Source organism: Salvelinus alpinus, chromosome 18 (assembly GCF_045679555.1).
Source record: "Salvelinus alpinus chromosome 18, SLU_Salpinus.1, whole genome shotgun sequence".
Lineage (NCBI taxonomy): Eukaryota > Metazoa > Chordata > Actinopteri > Salmoniformes > Salmonidae > Salvelinus > Salvelinus alpinus.
Genome location: NC_092103.1, coordinates 34471180 through 34492360, shown reverse-complemented (window position 1 = coordinate 34492360; position 21181 = coordinate 34471180). Strand labels below are relative to the sequence as shown.

Sequence of the window (21181 nt, the reverse complement as noted above, 5' to 3'; positions counted from 1 at the left end):
AGTGTGGAGGATGTGAGGAAGAGGACTATCAAGAACGTGATTCAGTTCATTTTTAGTCGAGTAATAATTTTTTTCAATCTCCTCGCCCAACCCCTCATCTTCTTTTTTCTGCTCTATTCCCCTCCCTCTCTCCTGTCTGCTTTTACTCTCACATGTCTGGGAGTGTGACTGTCACTGCAGCTGGACCGTGTGAACGTGTGTCACGGTTTAACACAGACACACGAGAAAATATATACAGATATACATACGTACCCATGCAAACACACACACACACACAGTATAGTTTATGCAGTCACTTCCCACCTGATATTGGGAGGGGACTGGTGAAACAAAGAGAGGATCGTGGACACGTTTCAGAGAATATCTCTCACAAATGTGTCTTCTTTACATCCATCACTGTGCTCTCCAATAATATGACTCTACCTCCGAGTGCAGACGAGGCGAGGTCGTGATGTACAGTACCTGTCTGAAAATAGCCTGGTTTTTCTGGAAGAGAACTTAATGAGAGCGCCCTATAACAACTCAGTGGCTGAACTGCTGTTATGATCTACTGCACTGTAAATTCCTCTCTACATCCAAAGAGAAGAAATGTATTTCTGTTCGGGTGTATCCCCCCCTCACCTCTCTACTAATCTAATAAATAGAATAAGAAAACTTGTAACAAAAATTGTTTCATATAAACAGCGCTTATTTTGAGATTCCAAAAATTACTCCTTCAGACACAGCAGTAAGCATCGGCTTGCTTTGGTGAGTGCTGCCCTCTACTGAGCAATAAAGTTATGACAAATTAGTGGTACAGCCTGAATCAAAGCCCATACGTAAAAAGGTGTACTAGCAAAACACAACTATAAATTCTACAATAAAATATTGAGTCCAATGTAAGGATGCTAAAGTTGTTGTAGTCCAGAGACTATTAGGCTCATTGCAAAAGTATTTGTAGAATATAGTGAAACTCCAGCCCGGAATCATATTCAGTGTGGATTCCAGGATAGAACAACTGTGCTTTTCAAAACAGTAGAGGAAGATGAAATTAAGTCAGAGGTTTCTTTGACTGTAAGACAATAGCTATTGATATCCTAGCCAATATGTTTTCAATGTCTCTAACTCCAGCGTTGACTTTACTATAATTTGCTAACATTTTCCTAGAATTCTTCCATGGGCTACTAGCATTCACGGAGAGATAGGCTATTCACTTCGTGTCCTCAGAATACACACTACTCTACTGACAGGCTGATATGAGGCTTTATCTCTTCTCTTCTCTCCAGCAGTTTCTCCTCTTTACTGATGTTCTGCTGATCCTCCTGGTGATTTTCTGGTGACCTCTCTTTGTTGTAGCGCCTGTTTTCCTCAGGGTACGTCACGGCCGACAGAGGCAGTCTGTGTATGGCTCTGGATTCAGTGGTGATGAGGAGGAAGGTGAGGGCGGACAGGCAGAAAGGCCAGGTGCATGCTGGTAGCCCAAACTGAAAACAACAGGTGATATGGTAGAAGTGGAGTTAGGAGATTGTATCAAGCATCTCAGAATAATAATTCTTATTTACCTATAATTTCTGACTTTTACCTGGCACTCCTACTCTGAGATGCTTGATATGTACAACCCTAGGTATTGTTGATTGTCTACTGGGTGATGTAACAGACTCACTGACACTTCAGATAATTGCCCTGGTTAGGTAAGAATGTTTCATACATTAATTCAGAAGTACTGCAGCTAATTATGGTATAGGGTCGGCTGCTTGTACTGCATTATGTAACCAAAAGCTCTCAACATAAAAGGAACTGGAATACTAACCAATCAAAAATATGCACTCTTTATAGGCTGAAATTAATTTTTGTTTGACTTATTAGACAAGTACAGAGCATTCAAATTAGTGGCAGCAGTACATTAGATGTTGACCAAGAATGAAATAAAAATGTAAGAACTTACTATGGACATCAGATTTGAAATGGCCAAACTCATGTACGCACAGAAAAAGGCTGAAAGTAGAAAAAGAACAACTGGCTTCATTGAATGGGTGGTCATGAAGTAGACTGCTTGTCTGACAGCATTGAGTAAGGTGAAGGTGTTGTTTCTGAACCTACCACAGGTAATAGCCAGTAGATGACTCTGCCATGTCAATGCATAGAACACCCCTCCAATAGCGATGCAGGACAGACAACTGTTGTAGCCCCACAGTCCTGAGTAGATGTCCTCACGAGGAGCAGCCAGAACAAGACCTACATCGAACAGGACATACAATACAGCTAGGTCCAGATTTCCCTGCCCATGTGATTTGACCATGAAAAGCTCTGGGCCCTAGTACCTAGTTAAACTCCTGGCCCCAATTATAGCCTGTGATTAAAGAATTGCCAATATATGGCTTACATCTGCATTATTTTGCTTCACGATGATGCACAACAAATCAGCTTGGGATATGTTGAATTTAACTTCAAAATTGACTAATGAACACGAAAACAATAGCATACTTCCGATGTTTCTAATTCGGTGTACATAAAAAAAGTCATGTTCACAACTGTTATGCTCCCCAGTTATTTATTGAGACGCTAACATAAGACAGTTTTTTAAAGAAGTACAGCTCCTATTGTGTTCTGTGATGCAACTTATACCACTCTCAGTTATATCTCTAAAGAGCATGTCCATTGGTATTGTTAATGAGTATAGCCATTAAAACCAAACGTGTTTTGTATCCCAATCAGTATTTCCACAGTATGTGCTGGGATTAGAGGTCAGGTGTACACAATTATTTGAGAGCAAGTCTCTTACCGGACACTACACCAACAATAGAGCCCAGTACAGCGTGCATGCAGATGGTTGGGGAGGAAAGCAGCAGTGCTATGATGAAGATTCCTCCAGTCCAGGGGCAGTCACAGCCGTACACCTGACCCACGCCAACTGGCACCGCCATCAAGAGCTGCACCAGGAAGTAACCAACAAGCAGGCTATCACCAACCACTGATCCTGGGTAAGATCTATTTCCCTTCCTCACTTTGGGTTAGGATTGGGAGTAAGGTAATCTGATCCTAGATCTGTGGTTACTAGTCACTTCTACCTCACGGTAGATAACACCACAAGCTACCATAATCCTACATCCACTCAATACACTTTTGTTAGAAATCTACATTTCCTGCTCTTGGAAAGTTCAGTGAAATTGTTTCTTTGGACTATATCTGTGAGGATTATGTGTTTGACCTATTTTTGTTTCTTAATTGTTGAAGTGACAGAATCATCTAGAATATGTTGGAGAATTCGTTTAGAAACACACAAGGTTACAGTGTTGTGAGTCGGAGGCTGTCCTGATATGGACACCGTACAGGGTACTGTCCTACCTGAGGTATGCTTCGTTCTGCCAAGGTGGTGTTCAGATGGAGGGAGGACTTTGGCTGCATTAGCACCTGGGGAAAGCAGAAACTGGGGGTATTAGGATATTGGGAGGTGTGTGTGTGTGTGTGTGTGCTATGTAAGTGTGTGTGAGTGCATATGTACACTACCGTTCAAAAGTTAGGGGTCACTTACAAATGTCCTTGTTTTTGAAAGAAAATCAAAAAAATGTTGTCCATTAAAATAACATAAAATTGATCAGAAATACAGTGTAGACATTGTTAATGTTGTAAATGACTATTGTAGCTGGAAACGGCAGATAAAAAAAAAAGAATGGAATATGTACGTAGGCGTACAGAGGCCCATTATCAGCAACCATCACTCCTGTGTTCCAATGGCACGTTGTGTTAGCTAATCCAAGTTTATAATTTTAAAAGGCTAATTGATCATTAGAAAACCCTTTTGCAATTATGTTAGCACAGCTGAAAACTGTTGTCCTGATTAAAGAAACAATAAAACTGGCCTTCTTTAGACTAGTTGAGTATCTGGAGCATCAGCATTTGTGCGTTCGATTACAGACTCAAAATGGCTAGAAACAAAGACCTTTCTTCTGAAACTCGTCAGTCTATTCTTGTTCTGAGAAATGAAGGCTATTCCACGCGAGAAATTGTCAAGAAACTGAAGATCTTGTACAACCCTGTGTATTACTCCCTTCACAGAACAGCGCAAACTGTCTCTAACCAGAATAGAGAGAGTGGGAGGCCCCGGTGCACAACTGAGCAGGAGGACAAGTACATTAGAGTGTCTAGTTTGAGAAACAGATGCCAGCATCCTGGAGTCGCCTCTTCACTGTTGGCGTTGAGACTGGTGTTTTTTTCAGGTACTATTTAATAAAGGTGCCAGTTGAGGACTTGTGAGGCATCTGTTTCTCAAACTAGACACTCTAATGTGCTTGTCCTCTTGCTCAGTCGTGCACCGGGGCCTCCCACTCTCTCTATTCTGGTTAGAGACAGTTTGCGCTGTTTTGTGAAGGGAGTCGTACACAGCGTTGTACGAGATCTTCAGTTTCTTGGCAATTTCTTGCATGGAATAGCCTTCATTTCTCAGAACAAGAATAGACTGACGAGTTTCAGAAGAAAGATCTTTGTTTCTAGCCATTTTGAGTCTGTAATCGAACCCACAAATGCTGATGCTCCAGATACTCAACTAGTCTAAAGAAGGCCAGTTTTATTGCTTCTTTAATCAGGACAACAGTTTTCAGCTGTGCTAACATAATTGCAAAAGGGTTTTCTAATGATCAATTAGCCTTTTAAAATGATAAACTTGGATTAGCTAACACAACGTGCCATTGGAACACAGGAGTGATGGTTGCTGATAATGGGCCTCTGTACGCCTATGTAGATATTAAAAAAATATGTATCTGCCGTTTCCAGCTACAATAGTCATTTACAACATTAACAATGTCTACACTGTATTTCTGATCAATTTTATGTTATTGTAATAGACAATTCTTTTTTGATTTTCTTTCAAAAACAAGGACATTTGTAAGTGACCGCAAACTTTTGAACGGTACTGTACCTCTGTGTGTACGTGAGTATATTTTGGGCCTACCTCTGGAAAGTAGGGGTGGTTAGACCCCATGGCAGCCATGTGCAAACACACAAGGATGTTGAATGGTAGAGTGAACACAGGGAGGTCCCATTTGCTGAACACTGAGCCCAGGGCACTGGAGACTATGGGACTGCACAGGAACAGGAACAGGAAGTGAAGAACACACAACAAGAAGCTTGAAATATGATCATAATCAGGTAGAGGAAAAAAGGAAATGGAGGGTTGGATCATTATTTAGAAGTTAGGGTGTTTCAGTTGAATTCAATTTTAGCTTTGTTTCAGTTGGCTGTGAACACATTGGACAATAGTGCAATATTGCATACAGTGTTTTTAAGGAGATATACAAAATAGGTCTGCTGAAACTTTTGAGGCCTACATGGATATACCTGGCTACCATACTCTGCACTGGAGCCTGCACTGGGGCATTATCTGAGCAGACACCTGCCTACTGCTGCTTTCATACTTCCACTTGACATTGTGTCTTGGATGTTTTTAGACTACTGCCAAACTCGAACTCTACTTGGATTTACTCTCTTTGACTCTCCCGTGGCCCGGTGTAGCGCTTGCCTCCCTCCCATCTTCCACCGGCCTGTACTGGAAACTACAGTGGTGGCCAAAAGTTGAGAATGACACAAATATTAATTTTCACAAAGTCTGCTGCCTCAGTTTGTATGATGGCAATTTGCATATATCCCAGAATGTTATGAAGAGTGATCAGATGAATTGCAATTAATTGCAAAGTTCCTCTTTGCCATGCAAATGAACTGAATCCCCCCAAAAACATTTCCACTGCATTTCAGCCCTGCCACAAAAGGACCAGCTGACATCATGTCAGTGATTCTCTCGTTAACACAGGTGTGAGTGTTGACGAGGACAAGGCTGTCATGCTGACAGAGTGAGTTCGATTAACAGACTGGAAGCTTCAAAAGGAGGGTGGGGCTTGGAATCATTGTTCTTCGTGCCGTCATCATTGCTTTGTACAAAAAGGGCTTCACAGGCATGGATATTGCTGCCAGTAAGATTGCACCTAAATCAACCATTTATCGAATCATCAAGAACTTCAAGGAGAGCAGTTCAATTGTTGTGAAGAAGGCTTCAGGCCGCCCAAGAAAGTCCAGCAAGCGCCAGGACCGTCTCCTAAAGTTGATTCAGCTGCGGGATCGGGACACCACCAGTACAGAGCTTGCTCAGGAATGGCAGCAGGCAGGTGTGAGTGCATCTGCACGCACAGTGAGGCGAAGACTTTTGGAGGATGGCCTGGTGTCAAGAAGGGCAGCAAAGAAGCCACTTCTCTCCAGGAAAAACATCAGGGACAGACTGATATTCTGCAAAAGGTACAGGGATCAGACTGCTGAGGACTGGGGTAAAGTCATTTCCCCTGATGAATCCCCTTTCCGATTGTTTGGGGCATCTGGAAAAAAGCTTGTCCAGAGAAGACAAGGTGAGCACTACCATCAGTCCTGTGTCATGCCAACAGTAAAGCATCCTGAGACCATTCATGTGTGGGGTTGCTTCTCAGCCAAGGGAGTGGGCTCACTCACAATTTGCCTAAGAACACAGCCATGAATAAAGAATGGTACCAACACATCCTCCGAGAGCAACTTCTCCCAAACATCCAGAAACAGTTTGCTGACGAACAATGCCTTTTCCAGCATGATGGAGCACCTTGCCATAAGGTAAAAGTGATAACTAAGTGGCTCGGGGAACATAACATTGATATTTTGGGTCTATGGTCAGGAAACTCCCCAGACCTTAATCTCATTGAGAACTTGTGGTCAATCCTCAAGAGGCGGGTGGACAAACAAAAACCCACAAATTCTGACAAACTCCAAGCATTGATTATGCAAGAATGGGCTGCCATCAGTCAGGATGTGGCCCAGAAGTTAATTGACAGCATGCCAGGGCAGATTGCAGAGGTCTTGAAAAAGAAGGGTCAACACTGCAAATATTGACTCTTTGCATCAACTTCATGTAAATGTCAATAAAAGCCTTTGACACTTATGAAATGCTTGTAATTATACTTCAGTATTCCATAGTAACATCTGACAAAAACATCTAAAGACACTGAGACAGCAAACTTTGTGGAAATTAATATTTGTGTCATTCTCAAAACTTTTGGCCATGACTGTATACCCCCTCCAATGTGCTTCTCTCCTGGCTATCATACTGGTAACATGTCCTCCGTTGCGTTACTGTTTTGATGGGCCCCAGCATTTAATTGCATTGAGTACAGGGGCTTGCAAAAGTTTTCACCCCCTTGGCATTTTTCCTATTTTGTTGCCTTACAACCTGGAATTAAAATGGATTTTTTTTGGGGTGTGTATCATTTGATTTACACAACATGACTACCACTTTGAAGATGCAAAGTATTTTTCATTGTGAACAAACAAGAAATAAGACAAAAAAACTGAAAATTTGAGCTTGCATAACTATTCACCCCCCAAAGTCAATACTTTGTAGAGCCACCTTTGCAGAAATTACAGCTGCAAGTCTCTTGAGGTAGGTCTCTATAAGCTTGGTGCATCTAGCCACTGGGATTTTTGCCCATTCTTCAAGGCAAAACTGCTCCAGCTCGTTCAAGTTGGATGGGTTCCGCTGGTGTAGAGCGATCTTTAAGTCATACCCCAGATTCTTAAATGGATTGAGGTCTGGGCTTTGACTAGGCCATTCCAAGACATTTAAAAATATGTTTCTTTTTAAACCACTCGAGTGTTGCTTTAGCAGTATTCTTAGGGTCATTGTCCTGCTGGAAGGTGAACCTCCGTCCCAGTCTAAAACCTCTGGAAGACTGAAACAGGTTTCCCTCAGGAATTTCCCTGTATTCAGCGCCATCCATCATTCCTTCAATTCTGAACAGTTTCCCAGTCCCTGCCGATGAAAAACATCCCCACAGCATGATGCTGCCACCACCATGCTTCACTGTGGATATGGTGTTCCCGGGGTGATGAGAGGTGTTGGGTTTGCGCCAGACATAGCATTTTACTTGATGGCCAAAAAGCAACATTTTTTTTTGTCTGACCAGAGTACATTCTTCCATATGTTTGGGGAGTTTCCCACATGCCTTTTGGCAGACACCAAACGTGTTTGCTTATTTTTTTCTTTAAGCAATGGCTTTTTTCTGGCCACTCTTTCGTAAAGCCCAGCTCTGTGGAGTGTACAGCTTAAAGTGGTCCTGTGGACAGATACTCCAATCTCCACTGTGGAGCTTTGCAGCTCCTTCAGGGTTATCTTTGGTCTCTTTGTTGCCTCTCTGATTAACGCCCTCCTTGCCTGGTCTATGAGTTTGTGGACGGCCCTCTCTTGGCAGGTTTGTTGTGGTGCCATATTCTTTCCATTTTTTATTGATGTATTTAATGGTGCTCCGTGCGATGTTCAAAGTTTCAGATATGTTTTTTTATAACCCAACCTTGATCTGTTCTTCTCCACAACTTTGTCCCTGACCTGTTTGGAGAGTTCCTTGGTCTTGGTGGGGCCCCTTGCCTAGTGGTGTTGCAGACTATGGGGCCTTTCAGAATAGGTGTGTATATATACTGAGATCATGTGACAGATCATGTGGCATTTAGATTGCACACAGGTGGACTTTATTTAACTAATTATGTGACTTCTGAAGGTAATTGGTTGCACCAGATCTTATTTAGGGGCTTCATAGCAAAGGGGGTGAATACATATGCACGCACCACTTTTCCATTTTTTTAAACAAGTAATTTTTTTCATTTCACTTCACCAATTGGGACTATTTTGTGTATGTCAATTACATGAAATCCAAATAAAAATCAATTTAAATTACAGGTTGTAATGCAACAAAATAGGAAAAACGCCAAGGGGGATGAATACTTTTGCAAGGCACTAAGTTACCGCTCTCTCCTTGCTGTTGTAATGCTGGCCAGTTTTGTGCCTTGGTTGTATTTATTGTGGGTGCTAGTGCTGGATGGTTTCTAGTCTGTGGTTGGGTTCTGGCTTGCTGCCTATAACTGTGGTGATCCTACACACTGTGTGATTCAATCTAACTATTACACTGTGTGGATTGACTTTTAGCTGATTCTTCGCCAACCTATTTTATTTGTGTGGATTTTAACTGACTTTTTCAAAATGGCATCTACCACTTTCCGCCATTTGGGGAAACTGACTTTTCCCAGATTGGCGGTTACCACCTTCAGAGACTACATTGATCGTTTCATCTCATGTAGGAGCTGCACCTATTTTACACTGTTCTGGGAAAATATTGACCGGACAAATTCCCAATGTGATAACTGTCAGCTTATTGAGGAATATGTATGAGCTGGGCATCCAGAGTAAGCAAATTGAGTCATTGCAGTATATCCTGGATAGGTTCCACTAAGACCTTTTCTACTCCTCAGCCTAGTCGTTGTGCCACTGCCTCGCCAATGTGTCGCCACTCTCCGATTGACTGGCCAGGACTGCCCTGCTGTCATGACATTGGCCTGTTGGGGGAGGTTTATGACCCCCATAAATACCTTTCCCCTTTTTCCTCTCTCTACTCTACCGATGTGACTATTGAAAATCCCTTTGTTAAAATAGAGAGTCTGGGAACATCAAAAGGTGGGAAACGGAACCCTATTTCGGTAATCCAACCAGTTGAAAATATGTGTTGGTACTTAATGAATATGATGTCAGATCAGTTGGCGTCTGAGACATTATTACTGATGATAGGACGACAAACTGTATCTTGGAAAGTCTACACATTCTAGATATCATCCTATTCACATGGAATTGTTGCGCAATTTATATGTTTAAATATGAAACTATTTATGAAAAGATGAAATGTAATTTTAGCTTCTAAATGAGAGAATTGGTTTTCATGAGTGAACTATGCTCAACTTAGTGGCCCCGCCCGTGTGAACAGACATTGGTTGTAAACTATGAAACACGGCCCTCTCTTCCAACCCTATATAAGCCCCTTTACGAAAATGTAACTTTCTGTTCGAAGGATGTGAGGACTTGCGGTCCCTGCGTTAAAAGGACAAGATCACCAACAGAACTAAGCCAACCTCAGCGTGAGCTCTGGTTGAACGACAAGAACCTAACAAAATTAGCATCAAATTTCAACGTGAAGATGATGATCAACACGTCGAAAGGATGAATTTCGACTATACCAGCCAGAATATAGCATGAGCTTAAAGTATGGCAACTTGGTATGAACTTTGAACTCTTATTCACTAAAGAAGTGATACCTGCTAGCCGTTGCGTAAGCAACCGCAGGTGTAAACGTGGGCTAGGAGAGGACAGACAGAGTATCCATTCTACCACGCTCCAGTTCACCACTAGACATTCTTCAGAGGACAAGAGATCCATGCTGGACAACCCGGCCTTCTACCTACGACCAATCTACCAAAGCGCAACTCAGAGTAAATATTTATTGCATTTTCCTTTTTCAAATGGGCGGTTATTTAGAATGCATAAGATACTGTATTTACGATAGCATAGCTGCCTACGGCCCGATAGAGAGAAAATATTTTTGTTCCTTAGTCTTCCCGCTCTTTCATTCAAAACCCAACCCCCTTTCTTTGTGTAACCAGCCGTCATATCTGTTCCGTCCGCTAGGGACGTTTTCCTTTATGACATAATTTGTAATCAATGTATGATCCATTCTGTGTAGATGTAATTCTGTGTGATTATTTAGGTATTTAGTAAATAAATAATTAAACCAAATTTTGTATTGCTGATTCATCTTGTTAGCCAGGGTTCGTGAAGATAACCAAGAATTTACAACTTTCAGATGAGACTGAATAAAGTGACGATTAAATATTAACCGCTACTGATGTAAAAGATTACCAGGTCTTTAAGAGTTTATTTGGAAGATAACAGCTCTATAAACATTATTTTGTGGTTCCCCGACTTTCTAGTTAATTACATTTACCTGATTAGTTTAATCAGGTAATATTAATTACAGAGAAATTATTTAATAGAATAGCATGTCATTCTTAATCCGGCATAGCCAAAGACACGGCACTGCAGAGACCCCTACTAGACTAGTAAATATACAATTTTGTGTTCAAATTATATAAAAAAGGGTAAATGAGAGCTAATGAAACAGGATTTTATTGAGCTAATCAGCACCCTGAAAGGCTCTGAAAGCAGCCGATTATCTGTGGTCCCGTGCCATCGCTGGTTCAGCAGGCTCTTAGCACTTCATATCTGGCTTAAAAACTGCCACTGTTTGCATACATTTTATTGACAATTTCGACACTTTTTGGAAACCTAAAAAATTCTCTACCGAGAGATGATGGACTCCATCCAAACCATCTAAGAGCCCGGACTCTCTCTTCACATTTGAAGGCTGCGTTAAGATATTAACTCAGGGACAGACCAAGCCCCACTCAGGTAATACCTCCCATCCTTTCTAAGTGTTATCATCGTACTTTTGTCTATACTGCCAGGGGTGTATTCATTTGAACTCCACTCTTAGATCTGCTATTGTTAGCTCAAAAGAGAAAGCCCACTGGTCTGCTCACCCAGTGCCTTTAGTTCAAATATGAATTCCATAAACTTGAATACCCCCTAGGTTTTCAAATCACAGAGGGCTTGGGCTGTTGCACTATAGCAACCAAATCCCATGTAAAGTCAGCTTATAACATTCCATCATTGGTTACTCTGGTATTGGATGCAGCCTTAGGCCCTATGGTGCTAACCTTAGAAAAGTAATTACAATTTCTACTCCTTCCTCTATTACTACTAGGGATAGACCAAATGATGGAGTTCTATGCAATCTTATAGTCGTATCAATTATAATCAATATCAACCATAAGACAGGGCCTGCAACCGCCTATTGAACGTAGCTTCTTTGAGTTGGAGACTCAATGCGACTTTAAAAATCGTAAATTACTTGGGTTGACGCATTTGAACATTAGCAGCTTACTTCATAAACTGGACAACATCATGATCTGGGCTATGCAGACGAATCCAGACATGCTGGTATTGGCTGAAACTTGGATCTATATTAATATTGAGAGTTGTAATATGTTCAGAGCTGACAGACAGGGTAGAGTCAGTGGCCATTCTTATTAAAAATTATTTCTCTGTCTCCTAACTGAAATCCATTTTCCTTGCCCAAAAATGTTAGCTACCATCTTTAAGGCTTTGTGTGGGGAAAAATGTATCTGTAACTGTTATAGGGGTCTACCATCTTTTGTCTTATTTTATTAAATCAGAAGTTATTATCCTGGGTGTCTTTGCCCAAGACATTAGCGACCATTGCCCAGTTGTTTGTGTTAAAGATGTGAGAATACAAAAATCTAAGCCTCATTTCATCACAAAGAGGAACTTGAAAAATTTCAGTGAACAGCTGAATCAGCTATCATTGAACCTGAATTAGCTATGAGACATTTAGCAGATGTCTTCAAATATCATGCTCCCTTCAAAACATGAAGGGTTAAAGGTAGATTGAATGCCTGGTACACTCCGGAATGATCAGAAGTCATTCATAAAAGAGGTGATGCTTGGGTCAAGGCCAGGAACACAGGCTTTCAGTGTCTTGTACCAGCGTCTTGCACTGATGCAGTGTCTTGTACCAGCGTCTTGCACTGATGCAGTGTCTTGTACCAGCGTCTTGCACTGATGCAGTGTCTTGTACCAGCGTCTTGCACTGATGCAGTCTCTTGTACCAGCGTCTTGCACTGATGCAGTGTCTTGTACCAGCATCTTGCACTGATGCAGTGTCTTGTACCAGCGTCTTGCACTGATGCAGTGTCTTGTACCAGCGTCTTGCACTGATGCAGTGTCTTGTACCAGCGTCTTGCACTGATGCAGTGTCTTGTACCCGTGTCTTGCACTGATGCAGTGTCTTGTACCAGCGTCTTGCACTGATGCAGTGTCTTGTACCAGCATCTTGCACTGATGCAGTGTCTTGTACCAGCGTCTTGCACTGACGCAGTGTCTTAGACCGCTGCGCCACTACTTCCTCCTCTCTGCCACAACAAATTACTTCCGACACTGGCCTCATTACAGGAAAAATTACATCATTGATGCATTTAATCACCATTTTATTTCAGTTATTGAAATAACTTCTAAGCCTATTCACAATGATATTGGTCTGGATGCTGATTGGGGAAACTTGCTGAATGATCAGAGAAATGATAGTCAAAGCTTTTCTTTTAGGCTATTTACAGAAAAATAAGTAATGGATGCTTTGCTAGCAATAGACAAGAAATCAACAGGGGCTGACCAATTGGATCCTGCCTACTTAACTGTGCAGCGCCCATCATTGTTGGCTCAATAACCCACATTTATTAAACATGATCTTAATCATTATCACACCATTTCAAGGCTTCCTTTTCTAGCTAAGATTCCTGAATCCTTGGTAAATGTATAACTTTGCTCTTTATTTATCTGAGAAATATATTTAGAATGTAAACCAATCCGGGTTTAGGCCTGGGCATAGTGCTATTACAGCAACCACTTTAGTTGTTAATGATCTTGTCAATGCTTTAGACACTCAAATTAAATGTGCAGCTTTGTTTGTGGACCTGTCTAAAGCGTTTGATACTGTTGCTCATGTTCTTTTATTGAATAAGTTGTCTACGCAAGGCCTGAACTCTGACTGTTCATGGTTATATTAGTGCCAGAACTCAGGCCATGGTGATTGATGGGGTTGTCTGAATTTTTGAAGTACATGAAGGTGTACCACAGGGATCAATTTAGCGACCTGTTCTCTTCACTATTTATATAAACACCATTGGTCAATCTGTTAAAAATGTGACTTTTAAAAAATATAGATGAGCTGGTTACGAAGCTAAGATTAAAGTTGGTTTTTTCCCCAACAGAATCAGATGGTGCCTTTTTTTTAAGCAGTAGGAAGTAAATGATTCAGTCAACCTTTGTTCTTGATTATTTTGATATTATTTATTCTACTACACTTAAGCCTTTGTTCTTGATTATTTTGATATTATTTATGATACTACTCTTAAACCTTTGGATGCCATCTACCATATCTTCGTTTTGTTACAGGTGACAGTTCTGATACTAATCACTGCATCCTGTATCAAAAGGTTGGCTGGACTTCGCTAAAGACCTGTAGATCTCTACATTACTTCCTTGTTGGCCCTACTTCATTAACTTCCGTCTTATCTAACTTTGCTGTTGAAGTGTAGACACCCGAGTTGCCTAACCCGTTCACAGGATTGGTTAACTCTTGAGGTTCCTAGGGTCTCCACCGAGCTAAGTAAATCTGCATTTCGTTTTTTTGTTATTTGTTTTTACCCCTTTTTCTCCTCAATTGGTAGTTAGTCTTGTCCCATCGCTGCAACTCCCATACGGACTCGGGAGAGGTGAAGGTCGGGAGCCGTGCGTTCTCCAAAACACAACCCAGCGAAACTGTACTGCTTCTTGACACAATGCCCACTTAACCCGGAAGCCAGCTGCACCAATGTGTCGGAGGAAACACCGTACACCTGGCAACCGTGTCAGCATGCATGTGCCCGGCCAGCCACAGGAGTCGCTAGAGCGCGATGGGACAAGGACATCCCGGCCGGGCCAAACCCTCCCCTAATCTGGATGACACTGGGCCAATAGAGCCCTGCACCATGGGTCTCCCAGTCACGGCCGGCTGTGACAGAGTCTGGACTTGAACCAGGATCTCTAGTGGCACAGCTAGCACTGTGATGCAGTGTCTTAGACCACTGCGCCACTCGGGAGGCCCTGCATTTAGTTTTAAAATGCACCATATTGCTGGAACAAAACTCTACATACATTTCATCTTGATATTCTGGTGTCATTCAGGCAATTTAAAGTATTGATTCAAGATTTATTTATGGTGGTGATTCGTGATGTTTTATCTATCTATATATCTCTATATAGCGTTGAATTGTGTTTGGTAAATAAAGATAGAAATGGTTTTTAAAAAGTAGTGGTACTATTTAATTCAGTACAGATATGTGTAGGCGGCTTAACTTGTCCCATCCCCTGTCCCATACCCGGGGTAAGTTGTCCAAAAAAAGTGGGCTCCCGGTACAAGCTGCATTTTCAAAACTGGAATGTTTACATTAATTCTGATTATTTCCAGGGATAAACAACATCCAGAAATATATGTAGATATCTTTGTTAGAATACTATATTTCCCTTGATGGAGTGATGCTGAATATTTTTATTTTATTAAATGTCTCAACTTGCCCCACTCTCCCCTACATTGATCAAAATACTGAGTACATTCTTACTGTAACATACCATAACATGGACATGAACATATTAGGGAGCAGAAGCCACCAGTACCAGTCCCCTTTGGCTGAGAAGACACACATCAGCATTCCAACCAGGGTCCCATTGTAGCCATATAAACCAGCAGATATGGCCCCCCTGAAGCACAGAAAACAAACAAATCAGAAAAGATACAGCTACAGAGAAATACAATGATATTGAGAAATGTTGGGTCCAAAAAAGACCAAGTGAGTGGGAGGGAAAGCAAGGTATTGCGAGAAATGATACATCTGGTGTGAGTTTCAGACTGAGACAAGCAGACTTCCCCACGTAAACCTCAGTTTGCAGAGCATATTCAAGATTACAACTCCCGAGGGGTATACTACAAACCAGGATCTATGAGTTAGCCAGGTAACTTTGATAAACATCTGGTTCATTAAGAAATCTACACTTAGATATTTTTTGGTTGTTGTGTTAATTAGACCATGCCCATTTCAAGCTTATCCTTCTAAAAAAGCAAAATACTAACTAATTGATCCTGCTTTGCAGCATACCCCTCTGGCTGTGTGAGACTTTTGCCAGGGATATTCATAGTCGGCCTAATTGGAAGTAGATTACTGGTCTCGCCATAGACTTACATGTTTTGTCTAATCAGGAGTGCAGACAGTGTGGAAGCGAGGGATCCTAGCAGTCCGTTCAGGCCCCACCAGGGGTTCTGCAGCACCAGGCCAAATGTGATGAGCAGCCCACTGAGGGGGTTGTTGACAAACATGACCTGGGCCACCCCACGTAGGACCCAGTCCACCACCTGGACCACCACAATCTGCCCTGCAGGAGAGCAACAGAGAAAGACAGACAGGCAGTCATTGATTGACCATTTTATCCACTCTCTGAATCAGTCTCTGATTAGAGGGTAAGGATGAAAACCTGGCTCACGTTCAGTGAGGAGTAAATGTTTGAAACAGCGTAAAACAGGGAGGGACTACCTAAACGTGTCTAATAAGAACACAGATTTACATTTCCCTCTGCAAAAGTTTTTGCTACAGTGTGCCTTACTTAACATGACCCAGCAGTGCAGGGGACTTTAAGGCGCGGATTTTTATATATTTCCTTTATCATATATTGAACATGTCTTACTTTTTATCCATTCTCCATACACACGCATGTCCCCAGTAAGCAGATTAAGTGCTCTGGAGAGATGGGATGTAAGAGTAGCCCCTTTCTCCACAGGCCTCGCCTCCTTCTCCATCGCTGGGGTCGTCATTAGTGGCTTCAATTCCTGCAGGGCAGCTATAATAATACACAGTAGATAACATTCAATAATTAAATGTATTATATAATTACAGTATCTGGCCTAGGCCCAGACTGAGGTTCAGAATGTTCCAAAACAATGTTCCAAGTTATCTGGATATGCTGTCATGACCATATTGTTGATTTACTAACTCCACAGTGGAGCAATAAAAGATAAATTCCAAACAATTGCAATGTGATACCTTTGGACAGAAATGTTTTTAAGATATACCATCTGGTTTGCAGTAAATTATTTGGTTTTGGCTGGATATCTGGAGCATGCTAACAGGGGTCCTACCTACCACTCCCACTGCTTGACCTCAACAATGCTAGCTAATGCTATTCAATAGATACTGCAAATCCACAGTTTGGGTCATTGGCTCTCTGGGTCCATAAACTACATTCAGGGTCAGGAATGTGAAACCCTGAACTAACACACCCAAGTCAAATAAGCAGCTAATCATGGTACAATCTAGTCAAGAGTTGGCCACCCGTGTTCTATGTTTCCATAAGATGAGGAGTCTTTGATATAGATGGGCTAACCTTTTAACATAGCATTTACCAGATGCATTGATCACTACACAAGTTACACAAAATATCTCTCTCACCTCTATTACCGTCAAAAGACTATTATTAGAATCAGCATTCCATATACGTAAAAGCAAATGACGTTTTGAAAAGTCCCATGAACTCCATAAACTAGATTAGCTAGTTAGACAGAAAATAGTAAACACATAAAAAACTACACATACAGCAGCGTTTCCCAAACTCTCTAATGTTTTTGTCCTAGCACTACACAGGTGATTCAAATAATCAAAGCTTAATGATGAGTTGACCATTTGCATCAGCTGTGTAGTGCTAGGGCAAAAACTAAAATGTGCTCCCTTTGGGGTTCCCAGGACTAAGTTTGGAAAACGCTGACATACATAATAGTTATGGGTATGTTGTTTTTAATGATAAATCAGTGTTACCTGTGATATATGAGCCAGGAATAGAAGTGTCCAGATCTCCATGAACAGCGACACTGTAATACCCGTAGTTTACTTTAGAGACAGCCGTGTGTCAACAACTCGTGGTGGTGTGTTAAAAATAACACACCACCTAACACTAACACACTAACACACGCACGCGCACGCACACACACACACACACACACACACACACACACACACACACACGCACACACACACACACACACACACACACACACACACACACACACACACACACACACACACACACACACACACACACACACACACACACACACACACACACACACACACACACACACACAGCTATGTCCTGTTATTCCACGTTGAGGTCAGTTTTATTCCTGCTGGATCTTAAATTAGCATAATTCTTTTTTAGGTCCTCAGTCAAAGGTTATATCAGAGGTTTGACCCCGTTCCCACTCCGTCTGGTGCCATTGCAGGTCATGCCCATAACTAATACTGCTCAATTTACTATAAGTTGCATTATCAAATGCTTTGCACATAAAAACATATGTACAGTGAAAAACACTTTCCACAAGCAATATATCCTAGTGTGGCAAAGCTTTAAAAGGGGGGCATATATCCTAGTGTGGCAAAACTTTAAAAGGGGGGCATGACTTAGCAAGTATTACTGAACTCAAACCCAAATTAAGCGAATCATTATGTTAACCCCTCCTCAAGGAAACCAACCCCTCCAGTTACAGTATGTAAGGTACAGTAAGGTTATTCAGCACATAAACAGACATGGTTTAAACAAAGTTATTCATTTATTACACAACAATAGGAAATGGAAATAGTTCTCCCCAACTCACACCTATGATAATCTAGAGGTAAAACACATAAAACAGCCCAATTATGATATCATTATTATATTATCGGTTCATACAGTAACATGCATTCTCACCTAGTCAAGGATCTGACAAAAACGAGTCAAGATCATATTTAAAGCCAATCCATCAGTGAAAACAGAAAACCTAGAAATCCAGCAATTTGGTTGGATTTGTTTTTATTTGCGATACCCTGCATATAGGAAAATAACATGTAATCTAATTATTCTCATAATCCACTCAGAGACTTGAACATAAATCCAGTTACCGTAAGTATTCAACGCCTCAAGAAAGATCCATTAACTCAGCGTCCCACTACTCTTCTGAGTGTCCTGTTTAAATCAGGGACTAGTAGCCTACTCTCCCGTTCAGATCCTCTAGGAATCTTATTCAATTATATGCCCTGCTCTCCCTCTCTCTCCACTCTCATGCCATTCTCTTTCCCCCTCTCGCTGTCCTCTCCCCTCTCCCCACTCGCTGTCCTCTCCCCTCTCCCCTCTCACTGTCCTCTCCCCTCTCCCTGTCCCTTGTTTCTCTACATTCTCTCCCCTGTCTCTCACCACCTTCTCTCCTTACCTTTACCCTGCATTTGGGAGACTTTCCTTCCAAGCAGCTAATCAGGGATCAGAATCCAGAATTGTTCTAAATCACCTCCGGTTTATTACTACCCCAGTGTGGTGGGCTTTCCTTCTTAACACTTTCAATAGCCGAATCCCAAAGAGTTTAACATAATTACAATATAGAGATGAGGTATTTACCACCATCTTTGGTTAAGGCCGGTCAGGTTTTTTCCTGTACATGTGACCTGACCAAGGACATCTCTGGACTCCGGTATAAATAGAACGGTGAATTGAATTTTTCAGGTAGTGATTATAATTTATTATTGACTTATTAAACAAAACAAATTTGTCTGACTCATTGATATGACTTACTATGAAATTCCTAATACTATGATGTTTTTGCTCACTAAAGGCCAAGTGCAGTCATACATTTTATTTTTATTTATTATTTTTGTTATATATTTCCACACTATGAGGTTGGAAAAATACTGTGAAATTGTGAAAATTATGATCATGCCGTTTTAGTGTAGGAACTGTTTGAAAACACTGCCTGGAATTTCAGCCTGTTTTGGTAGGATGGAGTTTTGGCCTGCCCTGTGACGTCTAGACCTGTTAGGTGGTGTGTGAATAGACCAATAAGAAATAGTCTGCCAATTACATCCTAGTTTTCAGTTTCCCCTCCCCACTCAGACCACTCCCAGACAGTCCTAGCAAAATTATTGCTGGAGAAGTTGTTCTTTGCTAAGAAGTGATTTTTGTTTATTTTGACCATTTTAATTGAAAACAATCACAGTAAGGTACTTAATTATAACCATAAATGATTTGATATTGCGATAAAAACAGCTGCATTGGGCTTTAAACATTTGTTGTATATTTTATGTATTAGCAGACTTTATGAATCAAATCAAAGTTTATTTGTCACGTGCGCCGAATACAACAGGTGTAGACTTTACAGTGAAATGCTTACTTACAGGCTCTAACCAATAGTGCAAAAAAGGTATTAGGTGAACAATAGGTAAGTAAAGAAATAAAACAACAGTAAAAAGACAGGTTATATACAGTAGCGAGGCTATAAAAGTAGCGAGGCTACATACAGACACCGGTTAGTCAGGCTGACTGAGGTAGTATGTACATGTAGATATGGTTAAAGTGACTATGCATATATGATGAACAGAGAGTAGCAGTAGCGTAAAAGAGGCGTTGGCGGGTGGTGGGACACAATGCAGATAGCCCGGTTAGCCAATGTGCGGGAGCACTGGTTGGTCAGCCTCAATTGAGGTAATATGTACATGAATGTACAGTTAAAGTGACTATGCATATATGATAAACAGAGAGTAGCAGCAGCATAAAAAGAGGGGTTGGGGGGGCACACAATGCAAATAGTCCGGGTAGCCATTTGATTACCTGTTCAGGAGTCTTATGGCTTGGGGGTAAAAACTGTTGAGAAGCCTTTTTGCCCTAGACTTGGCACTCCGCTACCGCATGCCTGTGCCACATGGTCAATAATACTAGGTTAACAGGTCAAAATCCTTGTTTCCTTACTTCTCTAAATATACAACAACGTGGTCAAATAAAAACAAATTTGGCCACATGAACTGAGAGACTGGTCGATGAAATTCTTGAGAAACACATGGACTCTGTTCTTACAGTAAGGCTGATAAGCAAGAAAAAACTTGTTACATTTTTAATTTCAAATTCTCTAGTCGATAACATTAAAGAATCAACATGAATTTCAAATATATACAGTGTACTCGGAAAGTATTCAGACCCCTTGACTTTTTCCACATTTTTTTTTACATGAATCTAAAATGGATGAAATAAAACAAAATCTTCACTAATCTACACACAATAACCCATAATAACAAAGTGAAAACAGGTTTTTAGATTTTTTGGCAAATTTACAAAACACCTAAAACAGAAATACCTTATCTACATAAGTATTCAGACCCTTTGCTATGAGACTCGAAATTGAGATCAGATGTATCCTGTTTTCATTGATCATCCTTGCTTCTACAAATTGTTTGGAGTCCACCTGTGGTAAATTCAATTGATTGGACATGATTTGGAAAGGCACACACCTGTCTATATAAGGTCCCACAGTTGACAGTGCATGTCAGAGCAAAAACTAAGGCACGAGGTTGAAGGAATTGTCCGTAGTGCGCCGAAACAGGATAGTGTCGATACACAGATCTGGGGAAGGGTACCAAAACATTTCTTCAGCATTGAAGGTCCCCAAGATGACGGTGGCCTCAATCATTCTTAAATGGAAAAAGTTTGGAACCACCAAGACTCTTCCTAGAGCTGGCTACCCGGCCACACTGAGCAATCAGGGGAGAAGGGCCTTGGTCAGGGAGGTGACCAACAACCCAATGGTCATTCTGACATAGCTCTAGAGTTCCTCTGTGGATATGTGAGGATCATCCACAAGGACAA

At 41.3% G+C, this 21181-nt stretch overlaps 1 protein-coding gene across 2 annotated transcripts; it reads right to left on the bottom strand.

Moving 5' to 3' along the window:
- Positions 1-405: 405 nt before the first annotated feature.
- LOC139544226 (urea transporter 2-like) lies at positions 406-18614 on the bottom strand. Of its 2 annotated transcripts, XM_071351118.1 has the most exons (11): positions 18457-18614; positions 17338-17390; positions 16214-16366; positions 15715-15904; positions 15107-15235; positions 4928-5057; positions 3325-3390; positions 2762-2909; positions 2080-2214; positions 1925-1974; positions 406-1463 (listed from the first exon to the last, which is right to left on the bottom strand). In XM_071351118.1, the coding sequence occupies exons 3-11, from the start codon at positions 16338-16340 to the stop codon at positions 1215-1217; spliced, it is 1224 nt and encodes a 407-aa protein (XP_071207219.1). In that variant the 5' UTR covers positions 16341-16366; positions 17338-17390; positions 18457-18614; the 3' UTR covers positions 406-1214. The 2 variants fall into 2 exon arrangements, with proteins under 2 accessions (XP_071207219.1, XP_071207220.1); XM_071351119.1 differs by lacking the exon at positions 17338-17390.
- Positions 18615-21181: the final 2567 nt, after the last annotated feature.